The sequence below is a fragment of the Atractosteus spatula genome, chromosome 27, assembly GCF_055471065.1.
Source record: "Atractosteus spatula isolate fAtrSpa1 chromosome 27, fAtrSpa1.hap1, whole genome shotgun sequence".
Classification (NCBI taxonomy): domain Eukaryota; kingdom Metazoa; phylum Chordata; class Actinopteri; order Semionotiformes; family Lepisosteidae; genus Atractosteus; species Atractosteus spatula.
The window spans coordinates 6,039,089-6,057,025 of NC_142732.1; the positions used below are offsets into that span (position 1 = coordinate 6,039,089).

At 43.9% G+C, this 17,937-nt stretch overlaps 2 protein-coding genes across 3 annotated transcripts; one reads left to right on the top strand and one right to left on the bottom strand.

Moving 5' to 3' along the window:
- The first annotated feature begins 1,608 nt into the window (after nt 1-1,608).
- On the top strand, nt 1,609-2,244 carry cldnj (claudin j). The gene has a single exon (XM_088906938.1). It carries the CDS (start codon nt 1,612-1,614, stop codon nt 2,242-2,244), a length of 633 nt encoding a protein of 210 aa, XP_088763064.1. The 5' UTR covers nt 1,609-1,611.
- Nucleotides 2,245-12,277: 10,033 nt separating this feature from the next.
- mettl27 (methyltransferase like 27) lies at nt 12,278-16,821 on the bottom strand. 2 transcript variants are annotated; one of them, XM_088906969.1, is made up of 6 exons: nt 16,709-16,821; nt 15,291-15,427; nt 14,542-14,670; nt 14,004-14,139; nt 13,246-13,338; nt 12,278-12,737 (listed from the first exon to the last, which is right to left on the bottom strand). In XM_088906969.1, the coding sequence occupies exons 2-6, from the start codon at nt 15,414-15,416 to the stop codon at nt 12,529-12,531; spliced, it is 693 nt and encodes a 230-aa protein (XP_088763095.1). In that variant the 5' UTR covers nt 15,417-15,427; nt 16,709-16,821; the 3' UTR covers nt 12,278-12,528. The 2 variants fall into 2 exon arrangements, with proteins under 2 accessions (XP_088763095.1, XP_088763094.1); XM_088906968.1 differs by having other exon boundaries at nt 16,369-16,821.
- Between the last annotated feature and the right edge of the window lie 1,116 nt (nt 16,822-17,937).

Sequence of the window (17,937 nt, forward strand, 5' to 3'; positions counted from 1 at the left end):
AAACATTCGCCTGCAAATGGAGAAGTCTGATCATCTAGTTAATCTCTGCTGTCCCTGCTTGAATAAGAGGGAAATGGGGCATATTATACAGGTTTTAAATTGGCCGCTGTAGAAGTTGTCACAACAGACATTTGTGTATCTGGAATTCTGTGTTCAGTACGGAGAGGTGACAATCTTGCTCAGGTTAGACAGACATGGATACATTGCTGATAGGGGACGGAAATATGTTTCTCTTTGTCCTTGGTGCCTTTCTAGTTGGTTTTCAATTTGCTTTAAGAGCTAGAATTGTAACTGAAACTGATCCCAGTGGTGTGTTTGTCTTGTGAGTTTGTGTGATCTGGAATTAACACAAATAGTGCCCACAGAATAATCTGGATCTTCTATAACTGGAGCTCACCAAAATACTGAAATGTACTGGGAGTTGAGGGGATTTTTTCTTGCTTTCAGATTTATTTCATATTGTAACGCATACTCACAGGGAAGGGCGGTGACGTCACCGTGCTGGTAAGCCGGCTCGCACAACCTCTAATATCGGCCGTTTGCGTTACAATATTGTTATCACCACACAATCTTGGCCTTGTAGAAATACAATTATTTAAATGAAAATGCTTTCCACAGTTCTATGTCAAGAATGCTTGTTTTAAGTCCTGGCTGAACACTCCAACAGTGTTGGTGTTGTTCTGTGGATTTACATGTACACTTGGGAGTTTAGTTTTTCACAGGATTGTGTCTCTCCTTTTTAAAGTTTCTTCATTCATAATAAGAACATTTTTGTTTCAATATTTTGAATGTTCTTCACTTAGGAATATGCAATGACGGTGGGCATTTTCTAAAGTCAGTACAAATGGTGGTGAAAAATCTAGTTTGAAAGTTTTGCATTAAAAGAGAAGAGAATGATTTTTATATATGATTTTTTTTAAGAGAATTATGTTAATGAAGCGCCATCAGCTGTTGAAAATCTGATCCCACAGCTGCTCTAATGTAATGAAATTACTGTATGACAGTGCTCTCTAGTGGTGCTGTGCATATTTTCTTATTGAAACAGAGGCTAAACAGTTCAGATTGGTTAACACTTTGACTGTAGCCAACTGTGTTGCACAATTGTTGGCAAACTACTTAACCTTAGCTCTATGTGCTTCTTGGAAAGGTTTTAATAATCATGCTGGGAATGTCTGTTAATAATTGAGGAAAAACAATTTTGAGCACTGTATTGGAGGGCTAGGAAAAAAATGTTTAGCGCTTTCCCAGGCTGTTTTCATGTGAAGTAGAATTGTCGAGCTGCTAAAGTAATTGATCAGCAATCAATTTTCAATTAGCAGCATGCCTTACATTGGAGGTCATCATCCAACAATCAGAAATAGGCCAGAAATAAACTAACAATACCCTGCAAACATCCCCTCTGGACTTAATTCTTTATATGTAAGTATATTGTGTAATAATTCTAAAACCAACAGAAGTTAAAGAAACAGTTTCACACAGGACCTCTGCCTTGTGATGAACTCCTCTAGACCTACAAGAACAAAACTCGAGTATGCATGAAGGCACTGTCAATAGAATAATTCTTGTCTTTTATCCTTTTTTTTCAGTTAGATTCCTGCCACTGTAGAAGCTATGGCTTTCCAGATTCTGGGCATATCAATGTGTATGATTGGGCTGGCGGGCACCATATTGATCTGTGCCCTGCCAATGTGGAGGGTGACAGCTTTCATAGGAAACAACATCGTGGTGGCTCAGGTCTTCTGGGAGGGCCTGTGGATGAACTGTGTCTACGAGACCACAGGCCAAATGCAGTGCAAGATCTATGATGCCCTGTTGGATTTGTCCCCTGATCTGCAGGCAGCCAGAGGCTTGGTGGTCATCACCATTGTGCTGGCCTGTCTTGGATTCTTGATCTTCCTGATGGGAGCTCAGTGCACCAACTGTCTGGACAACCCCCGGATCAAAGCCCGCATGGTGCTGGCTTCTGGAGTTACCTTTCTTCTTTCAGGTGTCACCACCTTAGTCCCCATCTGTTGGACGGCCAACTCCATCATCCACGATTTCTACAATCCCCTTGTCCCTGAAGCACTGAAGAGGGAGCTGGGTGCTGCTCTCTACGTTGGGTGGGGAACAGCAGGTTTCCTGCTTCTAGGTGGGGCTGTTCTTTGTAGCAACTGCCCTCCTGAGGAGAAGTCCTACCCCATGAGGTACACACCTGCCAAGTCCACCACCCACAGCAGCTATGCCATGAAGAACTATGTGTAAACTGAAGGCAGACAGATGGTTCGCATGGAGGGCAGTCTTACTCAAGTAGCAGAGGAGCCAGAGGAACTATGACTCCAGGGATATCAAAACATTTAATGCATTTCCTGATTCTCATGTGCTTGCAAAACAAACTGTACTTTCATTATTCACAGCCAAATGTCTGGTACATTTTCACACGTCCTCAGGTCAAGAACTATTGTGACACAAGAGTTTTGAAGCCAATTTCTTTGTAGGAGAACATGATTCTAACTATATTAGACATTGCGTAACTCTGTTTTAGCTATGAGACTATATTTGTAGAAAAATATTATTTACTCCTTAGACCCATTATGTATCTCCTAGCCTTAATGCTATGTACACTACCTAGATTTTCTTTATTTAAATCTTTGATTTTGAATTGTTTTTAAAATGAGAAACATGGAGATAAGACAGTCTATGATAAATGGAGATTATGTTGCTATTTTAATATCTTTATAATCTTATTATTTCTGGAGTTCGATAAATGTAGACTGTATTAACTTTAATATAGAACTCCTTGTATTGTGTTATATGATTGAAAATTATTCTTTTTACCACTTTTTTGCCTGTTGCTGCTGTAGCGGCGAGGCTTAATAATAAGGCAGAATTAAGTGTTTCTGAGCTTCCCAAATGAGGCCCCATTTCTCTGTTCATCTCTGTGGTGCAGCCACAGAGAGACCATTAGGGTGATTTAAGGTTTCCTAGGACAGCTCCCAAAGGGGGGTGCACTTAGCTAAGCCTGGCTATCATGATCAATGGTCATCCATTGGCGCCTATCAGTCTAGGGAGTGCCAGTTGGACATCTGGACTGCATTCCTAAGTGTCAGGAGTAAGTGACTCATATCTCACCGTGGTCAACCAATCAGGGACTGGTAGGGCCGAGTAACCCACGTGGGACTCTGATGCCCATGGAACTTTCAGCCAATCAACGAGCTGAAGTTCCTCCAGGTAAAAACAGGCAACACAGGCCTGGAGACTCGAGATTCAACAAGAGATTCAACAAGATTCAGATTCGGGAGATTCAGTAAGATTCTGGAGAGGATTCTGTGGACTGTTCTAAAGGGAATTCAAAGGAGAATTCCAGGGCAGGACGGCCCAGGAGCAGAAGGCTCCCAAGGGCAGGACATTCTCGCAGCGCGCCTCCTGACCATCCTGAGACTCAGCCCGGACAACCACGGAACGGCCAGTGTGTCCGAGTGCCAGAACTTTCCTTTGTTCTAAGAGTCTAGAGTGGAGGTTGCCAGAGAGTAACCAGCAGCAGGCCTCGTGGACAGGTCAGGACTGTGGACAGCTGAATCACTATTCAGAACTAGCTTCATCAGGAACGAACCGGTCCTCTTCCTGACTTGCTGGGACCCACAGTCATCTTTTCTCCTGTGCACAAACTTTGCTAGTTAAAACCAACACTAACTAGCCGGCCAGTGAGCATCTGCAGCGCACCGTCGCAAGCCGCACAGCATAACCTGGCACCGAGCCAGAGAGCGCGGATTGGACAGCAACAGCCTGCAACTGTTTCTTTGTGCCCGCAGGAGATCTGAATCCCCAGAGATTGGATGAGTATTCAACTTCAATGCATTACAGCTCGAGGATTCAATTGTTATCCCAACCAGTTGATATCAATTTAATTCCTAAGAGTTATGTACTTGTTTTGAGTATCTAATGTAGAAGTTGTAACCAAGTTCACTTTACGAAACGGTCTTAATGAATGATATACTGAACGTATGTCCTCTTGATGTGTAACACTTCGTAACTGATTGAATATATACCTTTTGTATTCTGATAACCCTCACGATAAGATCTGTTAGGTTTACATGCATATTCTATGTATTAATAAATGTATCCTCGTGTATTAGTACCTGTGTGTGTGCGTTGTTTGAGTTATATCGCATGGTTGGATTCTAAAGCCATCAAAAGAATCAACTTTGTGATTTACTGCTACAATTGAAAATTGTCTCAGTAAATGCCCAAACCCTACAGAACTGGTGCCTTCAGAGAGCCACTATGATTACATATTTGGCGTCCCTGAACGGCTATGAAACACCACATTTATGGCGTCCCTGGCACGGGCGTGGCAAGACTGAAATGAATCAACCAAGCGGAATAATTCATATAAAACGCCGCGGGTTTCATACACGACAATACAGTGTGCTGAAAGCCGAAAGGAAAAAAGTTCCCCTTGCTCTTTAAGCAGTGCTTGATTGTTTTGTGATCTTTTGCAATCTACCGGGTTGATTGCATACTTGATCTTGTGGTTTTCTGTGGTAAAACTGTGATTTCGTACTTAAAAGTAATACTCTTTAAGTTTAACGATGGTTGCTAAAAGGTCTGAATTCGAGTCGCTATTAAGCACTCTCTCTAGCAGCGACAAGTCTGACCACGATCTCCGTCATATCTCCGTCAGCGGAGAAGCTAGGAGAATAAATCTCCATTCTCTGAGAGAGCTAGCGAAGGACGTAGAGAGATTTGACCCCGCAGTGTCAGAGAATAATATCGAGAGTTATATTCAAGACCTCAGGTATAACCTGCAGTTCCTGCCAAACGCCACAGAACAGGAGAAAGTGTTTCTGGTCAGGAAAACTACCAGCAGAGCTGTACATGAGTGGATGGCTAGGCAGATGAAAGAAGTCTGTAATGACTTTGAGCAGCTATGTCAAGCACTTATCGAAGAATACAGTGCGTTTATTGACCCGACTGCCGCGATAGCCGCCGCCCTTAACATTAAGCACGAGAGAGCAGAGTCCCCTCGCGAATATTACGAGAGACTTAGACGAACTTATTTTGCAGGGCGAAATTATGAGGGTTGCGAAGAGAACACACATTTCAAGGGTTTATTCATTGCGAATCTCCACCCGTCAGTCAGAAAGATGATCTTAATGCATACAGATGCACAGACCATGAAAATGACTGATATTAAGAGATTCGCGCAGAAAGCCTGGGAGTATGATGTCCAAAGTCGCTCTGAGCAAAAAGCTGCTAAAGCGACTGTGTTCGCCGTCAGAGCCAGCAGGGTTAATTCCCCCCTGCTCGAAGGAGCACAGGCTCCTGAGCTGGCTAAGCCCCGTTCCAAAGCACTCACACAGGACCGCACCCAGCGTCCTAAGTGCCATGAGAACACCGGGGAAGGGAAAGGGCTAGAAAAGGCTGAACAAAAGGATTCAGTAGCCGCCCGCCTGGCCAGGCTTGAACAAGCTTTATTAGGACAGGGACAACCGCTCCCCAAGGCTGCCGGAAGCGTGAATGAGCTGATACTCTCCACTGGAGGAGGCGGAGACCCGCCCCCTCTCACTCCCTCAGTCTATCTGATTGAGCGGAAGGGTTCCTGCCAGGATGAGGTCAGCCACTCCCAAGCGAGTGCTGACTCCACCCCTGAAGTCACAGAGCAGGCAGTAAAACACAGAGGAAAAGCAGGAAGCTTTTACCTCAAGGCTGCCATGGGAGATGTCTTACCCAGTGAGACACTGATTGACACTGAGGTTGAAAGGTGTTTGATGTCACACGGCAAGCTCAAACGGGTAGAAAAAGAAAAGGGTATGCGACTCAGAGTGGAACCTTTGGTGGATCACCAGAAAGGCAAAGTGTGGAAACAGGTCAAGGCTCCTAAGCCTTCTGTACAGAAGGAAAGGGGGGCCAAGAGGCAGACTGTGCTTACACAGTGCCCACCGAACACAGAAGCCTATGCGGAGATTCCTTCTGTTCCCTCTGGACAAGAAATAAAAATATTTTCTTGTTCCCCGGATATACAGGGAAGTCGTGCCCTGGCCAAGGTCCCAACAGCCTCCATGCCACAGGAGCGGTGCTCCGAGCAGCCGCCTGATCCACCAGGTAAAGCACACACCTTTTACATCCCTAAAGAGGAGCAGATCTCCCCACCTGGCGATGAAAAGGAGCTTTCCCTGTGCACCCTGGCACCCAAGAGGGGTCAGGACCACCACCCTGCAGTGGTGGAAGGGATCCAGATGGCAGGAGAGCAGGTTGGTGATGTAGCCCTCGCCCTTAGCCCTGAGAGGTCCTCTATTAGTGAGGATCTGCTTGAGCAGCTGTCACAGGGCCACCGCCAGGTGCCCCTGGTGCAACATTCACAGGTTAGACAGGAGGTCCAGCTGGACGCTGAGACTACTGCGCTGTGGACACACCTGATCCCAGATGCCGATTCCCTCTGCTGTGACCCAGGGAACCTGCAGTCAGGTAACATTATTTCTCACAACTACCAGGTAGTGAGTGAGACTGACCTGATTGTTCCTGCCTCGACAGCAGGGTTGCCAACACACCCAGTCCCCCAGAAGGGACAGGGAATGAAAGCCGAGCCGGTTTTCTTACAGCCACCAGCTCAGTCTGTCAGTCTGAGTCTGACCAACAGTGGTTCACCCAGACTGGAGCTGGATGGTCAAGTCACCCGCCTGCCAGTGCAGGACATCGCAAAGAGGGGTGTCAGAATCCCCGCCTGCACTGACATGGGCCTGGTGGGTGATAGTAAGTTCAAAGACAATGAACTAGCTATCCCAGTGCTGGGGCAGCTCCCTGAACCCCTAGCGAGGGAAGGGGGGAGCGAGCAGGTGTCCTACACCTACCCCCAGCGAACGACTGTAAACATGCCGATAGAGGGATTCCTCAATCAGGAAGTGTGCAGGGTGGACCTGAACAGTGAGAATGGGGTAACAATCCCAGATCACTCAGGTGCTCCAGATGACCACTCAGCCGAGGGTCAGGCATGGTCCACCGCTGCACCGCCCCCTGCAGGGTTCCTAGAGCACCGGCATGAACAAATCGAAAAAGCAGATGCCCTGGAAATGGAGGAGCAGCATCAGCAGCTGTGTCAGATCTCCCCAGATTTCCAGGATGTTGGTGCCCAAGATGCCACATGGCATACTGAGAAAGACACCATGTACACGCTGCGCCAGCTTAGAAAGGCAACAGTCACTCAGAAGGAGATGACTGGGATCAGCCACCCTAAAAGACTTTTGGGAGGACTGATTGCTGCCACCACTGTTGTGCATTTGCTCTTTTTGGTAGGTTTGTGTGCTACTGGCACTCTCACCCTGACTGCCCCAAGAAGGCAGGTGTCAGAGAGGCCAGAGGGTAGTGACAGACTGTATCGACAGCAGCAAAAGTTGGAAAGCTTAGGGAAAATCCTACAGGCAACCTCCTATGCAACAGGGTTAAACCTTATTCCCCAACCAGTGGACATGATTGTTGGTGTTATACAGTGGGTTTATGCTTGTGTGCAACAGGCCAGAATGTTGACACAAGACCTGTTAAGGGAGTTTAGTGCCACTGTAGCCAGTCTAGCCACGGCACAAATCCCAACCCACTTGATTCCACTCTTCTCAGTAGAGGAGTATGTGACATTAACCCCATCGCTCATAGCTCACCCAGAAGGCAATCCAAGATTGAATTCGGTTCCAAATCTTGAGATGGGTATGGCTACCAAAGCTATCCATTGGCTGTGTCTAAACGATTCACCAATGAAGGGTGTAAAGCTACTAACGAGCAGAGGAAGGTTAATGAACCCCATGAAGAGCAGGTGGGAAGTAAATGGCTGGTCAGCACACCACGTTTAACTGACACTGTGACTTGTGACAGGCATGATGCAGCTACCTAATAAAACAGTTCCTTTAAGTTCCTGAGGAGGCCATAGTACAGCATGGTAACTTAACACTGTACGGTCTAGAACCAGACAACATAAGACCAAACTTGAGGTCATGGATGCCTTCAGGTGCCACACTAAGGAATTGGATAGAAATCCAAGAAACAGTAAGCCCTGAAGAGGTACAGGTAGTTAGTTTGCTTTAATGGAACAAACCTCCAAACCACCCTAGCAGATACCCAACACAGGTGTTGTGGTTTATCGGGGGGCTGGGAACAGGAACTGTTGTTATTGTAACACTACTGCCGGGTAGCTGGATCATGACTGGATGTACTCTGAATGCTGTACTCTCACATCAAGATGTACTCCGGGTAGCATGAATGAGTCAAAGGTAGCATGTCAAAAGAAAGGAAGTGACTTCTCCCCAAATATCTGCCTACAGAGGTATCAGATATTGACAGTGAACTTCCTGATGTGTAATTCCTAGACTTAGATAATGTCTCCTACCGTGTTTATACATACTCCAGATGTTGTTCATAATGTTTGCATCCAATGCTGGTTCCGGTATGAATTCTCGAGGAGTAATGTGGACATTTAAGATTAATGTTCTAATGGCAAGGGACATCACTTAACTCTGTTTTTGTTTTGAAGGCAACAACGCCTCAGGACCTCGTGACCTTCAAAAAGGGGGGATATGTAGCGGCGAGGCTTAATAATAAGGCAGAATTAAGTGTTTCTGAGCTTCCCAAATGAGGCCCCATTTCTCTGTTCATCTCTGTGGTGCAGCCACAGAGAGACCATTAGGGTGATTTAAGGTTTCCTAGGACAGCTCCCAAAGGGGGGTGCACTTAGCTAAGCCTGGCTATCATGATCAATGGTCATCCATTGGCGCCTATCAGTCTAGGGAGTGCCAGTTGGACATCTGGACTGCATTCCTAAGTGTCAGGAGTAAGTGACTCATATCTCACCGTGGTCAACCAATCAGGGACTGGTAGGGCCGAGTAACCCACGTGGGACTCTGATGCCCATGGAACTTTCAGCCAATCAACGAGCTGAAGTTCCTCCAGGTAAAAACAGGCAACACAGGCCTGGAGACTCGAGATTCAACAAGAGATTCAACAAGATTCAGATTCGGGAGATTCAGTAAGATTCTGGAGAGGATTCTGTGGACTGTTCTAAAGGGAATTCAAAGGAGAATTCCAGGGCAGGACGGCCCAGGAGCAGAAGGCTCCCAAGGGCAGGACATTCTCGCAGCGCGCCTCCTGACCATCCTGAGACTCAGCCCGGACAACCACGGAACGGCCAGTGTGTCCGAGTGCCAGAACTTTCCTTTGTTCTAAGAGTCTAGAGTGGAGGTTGCCAGAGAGTAACCAGCAGCAGGCCTCGTGGACAGGTCAGGACTGTGGACAGCTGAATCACTATTCAGAACTAGCTTCATCAGGAACGAACCGGTCCTCTTCCTGACTTGCTGGGACCCACAGTCATCTTTTCTCCTGTGCACAAACTTTGCTAGTTAAAACCAACACTAACTAGCCGGCCAGTGAGCATCTGCAGCGCACCGTCGCAAGCCGCACAGCATAACCTGGCACCGAGCCAGAGAGCGCGGATTGGACAGCAACAGCCTGCAACTGTTTCTTTGTGCCCGCAGGAGATCTGAATCCCCAGAGATTGGATGAGTATTCAACTTCAATGCATTACAGCTCGAGGATTCAATTGTTATCCCAACCAGTTGATATCAATTTAATTCCTAAGAGTTATGTACTTGTTTTGAGTATCTAATGTAGAAGTTGTAACCAAGTTCACTTTACGAAACGGTCTTAATGAATGATATACTGAACGTATGTCCTCTTGATGTGTAACACTTCGTAACTGATTGAATATATACCTTTTGTATTCTGATAACCCTCACGATAAGATCTGTTAGGTTTACATGCATATTCTATGTATTAATAAATGTATCCTCGTGTATTAGTACCTGTGTGTGTGCGTTGTTTGAGTTATATCGCATGGTTGGATTCTAAAGCCATCAAAAGAATCAACTTTGTGATTTACTGCTACAATTGAAAATTGTCTCAGTAAATGCCCAAACCCTACAGAACTGGTGCCTTCAGAGAGCCACTATGATTACATATTTGGCGTCCCTGAACGGCTATGAAACACTACACTGCTAAAACAAGTTCAATGTCATTCACATATCGAGCTTTATCTACAGTATTTAAAAGGACAATCAATTAGGTAAAGGTTTGTAAAGCATGACAAAATTATTATTTTCTATAGAAAGTTGTGTGCACATACATCTCAAACAATAACAAAGGAGATCAACAAATACTATAGATCAATCAAGGGAGAAATGGAAAAGTGATTCATTTCAGCATGAAAAACATAGTGTCATTGCTATAATCAGTCCTGCATAATGCACTATTTACCATATCACTTAAGAGATATCATAATACAAAGGAAAGGAATATAGTGATGGATGTAGAAACAGGTGTATACGATTTGTTTATAAAGATGGGTCCTTACATTAACATGTAACATGTAACATGTAAATTAACATGGGTCCTTACAGTTTGAGACTGTATATATTTAATAAACCTATCCATTACCCTTTGGCAACACATGATCTTCACTGTACATAGTGCCCCCCAAACAGCAAGACAGAAGGTAGGATTATTTCCTTCTTAAGGGATACAAAAAAAAACTGTTCTGAAACATTAGCAATTGATTGCTTTGGGGGCACAATTATTAAGCAGGTCTGCTATCACGATATCCACACCTTGTAAAGGAATCTGACAACACAGGTTAACTCTCCTGTTGTCTTGTTACTCAGCTTCACTCATGGGAACTCATGCCCCATCATGGAGAAGAGCATGATGGAGATTGCTGCATTTGTGCTGAGCTTTTTGGAGATCAACAATCAAAGGGTTGCGTTGCTGCCACCCTGACTAGGTGCTTGCCTACGTGAAGAGCAACTGGTGTCATTGACAACAACACTGGGGAGCTCCAGGGGTACTGGGTTGATATGTGGATGGACTGAGAACATCACAGTAAAAGGCAGACTGCAGTGTAGCTTTTACATGTCCCTCCTGGACCTGTCTGGGAATTTTGGCACAGGGATTTTCTCCATTTTGATCTACGTCATTTTAGTAATTCTAATAATTCCACTCAACACAATTCAGCTATCAGTGGAGAGGAGAACAGAGTGATGAAACCAATTCATAGAGGAGGCCATGATTAAGCTTTGGAAATGTACAGATAAAAACAATCTCCGGAGCTCTTTTCATCCTGGCAGGAATAGTGGTGCTTGTTCCTGTACCCTGGACAGCACATAACACAACAAAGGGCTTAAATCACTTTGTGTCTTTGAGGAGAGATCTGGCAGTAGCCCTCTGTATTGGCTGGGTGGCTTCAGCTGGTCAGTGGTGGCACTGTCTTCTGCAGCAGGTGTTCTCCAACTGAACAAAAGGAACCGAATACTGAACACCTGCGACAATCTGTTCTTGATCATTCCAGTGCTCCCTTTTTTCAGTGTAATGAGGATAAGCACAGAGATGCAACTGTGTGGAAATGAAAATTTCTTTACCGTGGCAAGACAGGAGTGGGAGTTCTGTCTTTTGCTTTCCTTTCCCATTTCTTTCTGTCCCTCTGCTCCAGGTCTGCTCTTCTCCCAGTGCCGTTACTTCTACACACCTTGTGTCTCTGCAAACAGTCGGTAATTCAGTCTGTGGAGATTGATGCCTGCCACACTGATTGCGTGGCAAGAGGACTTTAGAAAGAGAGAGAAGCAGACAGGAGAGCAGGAGGAGAGATTTCCTTGACTAGCGGTTTTTGCTTATTTGCTTCAGTAGAGTAGAACTGGGAAACCAAGAGGGAGAGATCTATTTATTGACAGGTATGGGCTTATTGGGATAAATCTGCTTACTATGTTAAAGCTTTTTTTGTGTTTGCTCTATATTCTGCAACATGCGCCTTATGTAAAATAACTCCGCCTTCACTTCAGATCCGGGCTGCTTGTCTTTTGTTTTCTGATCTTTCAATTTGAATAACCTGATTGTTACCAATCTCAGTGATTTTTTAATGCATGTTATTAGTGGAGAGATACTAGTTTATACAAATGTAAGGTTTCTTCTTTCTTTGCAAAATTTCTGTAAGCACCTTTACTTTTGAAAATAAACCTTGTGTGATGCAATGCTGTGTCCGTCTCTGTCATTGACACCATTGACAAACATTTGTTTGCACACTTAAAGAATCTTGTGCTACTGGGGAACTAGACAACGTCAATGTACTTTGATATTGGAATGGATTTCAGTGTAGAAGCAAATAGGGAATAAATACTGCAATATAACTGCATGTATAAGATGAAGTCATTGCTATTTATACACAACTGTTAACACACCTTTGGGTATTTTATATAAACCTTTACAGCCCGTCTTTGTGGGAACAATTGTTTTTTAATTACAATTCTGGCTTTCTTCACACTTCAGATTTGCTTTGTGTATTAAAAACAAAATGCTTTTCACAGATTTGAGATACAAATTTAATCCTCTTGAGATATTTAAAGTAACACATGAAAAAAGAAAGGCACATTCAGCCCAAGCCATAACAATATCCACGAGTCATACCATTCTCATTTGTTCTTAATCTGCTGGCAGTGCGAACTGTGAATCTCAACAGAGATGTGTTTATTGCGTACTCTTCCTGTACAGATACACAGCCCCAGGTATGTAGCCTGTTTCATCGGCAGACACAGCCCTCTCCCAGTCTTCCACTTCTGTGACTGACACACAGACCCACAGTCCCTCTCTCTCCATCTCCTTCAGCAGACACTCGAGCTGGGCTTTGAACTCCTTATTGGATGTGTTGCCCCTTGTCGTCATGCACACATAACCACCTGCAATGAAATTCGGTTTTCGTTACAAGCATTGAGCAAGGGTTGAGAAAGGGTGCTCACGTTATCCTTCTTCATTTTGCTGTCGCCGAGTATTTTTTCTGTTTGGCACCCTCTCAAGCCCTCAGGCCGACACCAGACTTGGATGGGTGGGACGGCTGCTGAATTAGCAACCAACAAACTCAATCAGATCACGGGGGTCAACCTGCAGTCTGAGTGAGGGTCTTTACTGCAAGGTCTCTAGTTACCTTTTTGACCGCAAATGTATATTTCAAGAAGAGGGAAAACCTTGTTCCTCCACCCCCACTCTAGTGTTCCCTTCTCCCACGTTTATTACCACGAATAAGTGTTAACACCTCTGTATCCTTTTTGTATCTTAAGCTGTCAAGGTGATTTATTGTAATAATAGGAGAAATACAGATGGTTGAACTTATTATTAATATTTTATTCAGTTGGACAAGGTAGTGCAAATTCTACAATAACTACCCCCTTTGCTTTACAACCAACTCACCTGGCTTTGCAGCTTCCCACAGTTCTTTGATGACTGAGAGAGGCACTAGTCCAACACCTAGAGCCCCAACAATGACAACAGCATCATAGGACTCTAAACCAAAAAGAAAACACTGAGTCATTTATCTCCAATCAAACACAGCACAGCCGCTCTTTCATCTGCATGCAGGCACATTATCACGAAAGTCTTCAGTAGGTTGGGGGTACGTTTTCTTTTCCGGCACTTTTATCATTATGTAGCTTGATCTCACCAGATCTCAGAAGCTAAGCAGGGACTGGGATGTGAGAGCTCTAAAGAAATCCAGGTTGCTGCTGATGGAAGTGGTGTTGCTAGCCACCTTGGGGCATTGTGTGGCAAGAGGTGACGTCCCTGGTGTCTTGAAGTCAAATTCCACTTTGCTCTTGCACAATTTAGCATGTGATTAATTCAATTCTCCACGTGAGCTACTGTGTAGTGGGACTGCTGTCACTTAATGGTTCATTGGCATCACTCAATTGGGTCCTGCTCTTCAATGGAGGATGAACTGGGTACTATCCTATATTTTAAGTGATAGTTTGAACTGAGGATTACTGGTTTATATAGGGTTTATATAGCATCTTTTTTTAAAGAATCCCAAAGCACTTTAAATAGCTATCATAGATAACCCCCCCTGTGTACTTTTAAGGCTATGCAGCCAGAGCAGTAAACAGTCTAATCTCTATTAGTATCTGTGTACATGTGTGATTTAGGAAGTGAGAAACGTTATATACAGTAGATACCAGCTGGAACTGGGAGTGGTGCAGATCCCAGAATGCACTGCTTGAGGTCCTGGAACAGGCCTTTGCTCTTGGCCAGTTGTAGCATCTTCTCACTGCCGTCCACCCCAGCAAAGTTCTGAAACCCCTTTTTCTGCAACTACAAGCACAGGCTAATAGAGACACGTCATGCACAGCCAACCTAATTAAAAAAGACAAACATTTGTATTACTTCACACACCTGTCATTAAAAAAACTTGACATAGCAAAGCGATGATTGAAAAACACCTCCTATCTCAATTCTACTGGCAAAACATTTTACTTACAGACCCCAATGAGCAACTTTCCTGTCCCTCTCACTTGCAATGTTTATTGAGGGCTTTTCTTACAAGGAAAGACCTCTTAAAATATTGAATGGAAGTTCCTTCACAACATTTTAAGCTTTCAAATGTGTTTTTCGGTAGTTTGTTGGCCACTGCTTTGAGAACGACATGCATTTTAAATTTAAAGGGAAGGTTCCAGTCTCTTCCTGCCTCATGCAGTAATGCCCAGAGTTTCTTACCAAGGTGGAAACCAGGCCAGTACCACAGGCTACATCCAGAACCAGTGCTTTCCCTCTGTCTGCCTGGAATGCAGCAGACAGACACTCTGCAGCCAGGGACGGAGCCCGGTAATCCAGTATCGCAACATCCTGGAAATGCACATCACATACAAGGGAAATAAGGACTTTCAAAAGAAGTGAAGCACCAGTTTTTCTTTATAGAATTTTACTAAAAGGCAAGATTTGTTCCTGCACATAATTTCCACCACTATATACAAATGAAAACAAAAACATTACTTTTCTGTTCTCTTCACCTTGTTAATTGACACATTGTTTTAAAACAGCTTGGTTTTGCATTTTGGAAACACAGATGACCAATTACAAACTGCATCAGAAAACACAATCCGAGCAATCTTACAGAGGTCTTAAAATACAAATGTTTTTGAGGACATCCCTCATTCTGACTGCTCAGGCTGTAGGGAAGACAACAGGCTGAGGGCTGGCTGACCTTTTAAGGTCTATGGGGCATCTTCCTTTAATACCTTATACATCTTCTTCACAGCCCTTATTCACAGCTGCCTGTGCAGGTACTGGTGAAAGGGCAATGCCAAGTATAAATAAATGAATTAAAAAAACAGAAATTGAAAGGATCTATGGGTAACATGTCATTAATCAGGCAATAGTAACCAGACTCCTTCAATGCACAGGAAAAGTATGTGGTGTCTCAATACTGTGTTGTACTTCATGAATGACTGTGGAACATAGTGTACCTGCTCATAGTTTTCTGCCCAGTTATTATAGAAACCAATTTTATCCTCCACAGTCGATTCTTTATGAGCAGAAAGTATTACATCCTTCACTTCTGAAAATGTTCTGCCAGCCTCAGCCATGCTCATCTTTTTCAGTCCTAGAAACAGAAAATGAAGTCTCTCGTGAGCTGTGGAAATCACGAATACCGGAAACACAGCTTGTCGACCACTTCCATTCCATGCCACTTACAGATGTGGAACGTTATAATAAGCTGATAACTGAACAGATCATTAATGGCTTAATTAAGTCAAGTGCTGAAGAACACCTTGATTATTAAGAAATTGCTGAAGCAAAAGCATGCACTGGAATAGTTCCAGGATTGACTTCACCTGAAATATATCATGGTAGTCTGGAAAATGTTGTGCTGCTTACTCCCCACATGTTCTGAATTCATACTAACTGCAAGGTATATCTTTGTTGAAGGAGTAGTTAAATTGGGATTATAATGTCGCAGGGGGGGTAATTACAGTAAGTATTTATGGTATATAGTGACACTTAAAAGCAGGGCTGTCCCATTCTGTTCTTGGTACAGCATATACTAGGTTTCATACTACCTCAGCTCCTAACATGCTAAATAAGCCCAATCATTGACAAAACTGGACCAATTTATGAACTTCTCTCATATCTTCCAATTCTGCTGCTTAATTGACCAAGAAAACATACAGATGCAGCACGATGGGACAGCTTTGAAGAAAATGGAGTAAGCAGATTTCAGTCTTTTTATATTATTCACCATATTTGAACAAATAACACTGGAACATGCACCGAATGTTTGCTGCATCTTGCATCCTTGATCACGTACTGTAAAATATGTTCACATAGAGAACTCTAGTGTCCTTTAACAACTGCGAAACAGCACGTGTTAGGCTTTTATTAGATAACTGATAATATTAGGATATGATATTGCAAGAAAGATATATTCATGTATATATACTAAAGGTAGTTTACATAGAAGACGCCATAGTGTGCCCATAGGAAGAAAAAAGGACTCCCCCGACAAAACCTGTAAAACACCGGAATTATACGAGTTTCAGTCACCTTGTTAATTAAGACTGTAGAGCTTATGCCGCTAATAACAATGCTGAGGCTACGTGCTTGATATTCAACCGTATGGAGAATAGCTTTCTTGTTACAATGTCATATCCCAGGCAGTCGAAAGAAGAAAGTGTTTAGCTCCCCAAAAGGCGACGAATCGTTCTCTGCTAGGCTATCCTCGAAACGACGTGAAGACGGCGTGCTTTGTAAATCTGAGTCCAGGATTTTGTGAGCAGTGGGTTTATTTAAGCGGTGCACGGTGACGTGAAGGTAGCGCTGTTGCCGCCTAACACAGCTCTTGTACTCTTGGGTCCTGGGTTCGATTCGGTACTGTGGCGCTTACTGGGTGGAATCGGCCTGTTCTGGTTTCCTACCAAAACATACTGGCTCAGTGGAATCTCTAAATTGCGTCCCCGGGTGTCTTCAGTAATGCACTCGCATCCCGTGTGTAGTCCCTCCTTGCGCTCTGTGCTTTAGAGAGAGGTTCCGGGTTGCTGCAAACTTGACGAGGAATAATCAGCTTTCTGGAAACATGGGTGGGTTAATAGGTGCATTGCTAACTATGGCAGCGCAGACACGAGTACTTTTACACACCCATAAATCATTCAAAAGAGGATATTTTCTCAGAGCCGCAAATGGACCATCAAAATACTTTTAAAAAATCAACTTAATCGCAAAAATGTGTAAGAAATACGAGACAGTTACCATAAAGTCATCTAAAACTTTACTGGTACTTTACTCAGACTCAGACGCCTACCTGCTATTATATTCCACCGATTAGTACCAATGCTCACTCCTTGATATTGTGTATGGAGAGTAAAATATCTTATAAAAAATATTTGTCTGACATTTTCCTCTTTGTGACGACACGATTTCAGTGTTACAAGCAGCACATCAAACAATAGCCGATTCCGCACGTTGGCATGACGTACAGTAAGGGTGCCGGAGAGCTGCGGGTCTGGCTGGGACTGTGGAGCTCATTTTGCGGGTGAAAGACATGGAGAGCGAGCCGAGACCCCCGCCCACCCTAGTGAGCCTGGCCACCCAGCTAATCAACATAGTCTCTCTGGTGAGTCGGTATGGACTGAGACCTTTAAAAACCGCAAATCATGTCGACTGAGTAGTTGTAATTACATAATATACAGTTAAGAGGGATTACATTTAGGGCACTTTTATGACTGATATGTTTTGCTCCAAATATACAAATTCAGCCATTTGATGGGAATGACCTTCATTTGTTAACCAATTGATTTCTATGCAGCTGTCATAAGATGAGCCATGCAAACACTACATATACAAACTCTAAAATGAGGGATCTGGGCGGCAGGGCGGTGCAGTGGTTAGCATCGGTTCTCACAGTTCTGCAGCTCTGGGTTCAATTTCTGGGGAACTGTCTAGTTTTAAAGTTAAATATTCATATTATGTGCACAGTGAAACTCGACTGATCAAGAAAGATTAAAATTCAGTGTTTTTCTTGCTTATTTATTGTGCAATGTCTTCATGTATTTTTCCTTTTTCTTCATTTAGGTGTGCCTAATATTTTCCTTTTCTTGGTTTTTACCCTTTTTTCCA

Coding starts and splice junctions, on each gene's coding strand:
- mettl27 (XM_088906969.1), bottom strand. CDS start 15,416: ATGAGCATGGCTGAGGCTGGCAGAACATTTTCAGAAGTGAAGGATGTA. Junction 14,671..15,290: donor GGGCAGAAAACTATGAGCAG/GTACACTATGTT, acceptor GTGCATTTCCAG/GATGTTGCGATACTGGATTA. Junction 12,738..13,245: donor GTGGGAAGCTGCAAAGCCAG/GTGAGTTGGTTG, acceptor ATTTCATTGCAG/GTGGTTATGTGTGCATGACG.
- cldnj (XM_088906938.1), top strand. CDS start 1,612: ATGGCTTTCCAGATTCTGGGCATATCAATGTGTATGATTGGGCTGGCG.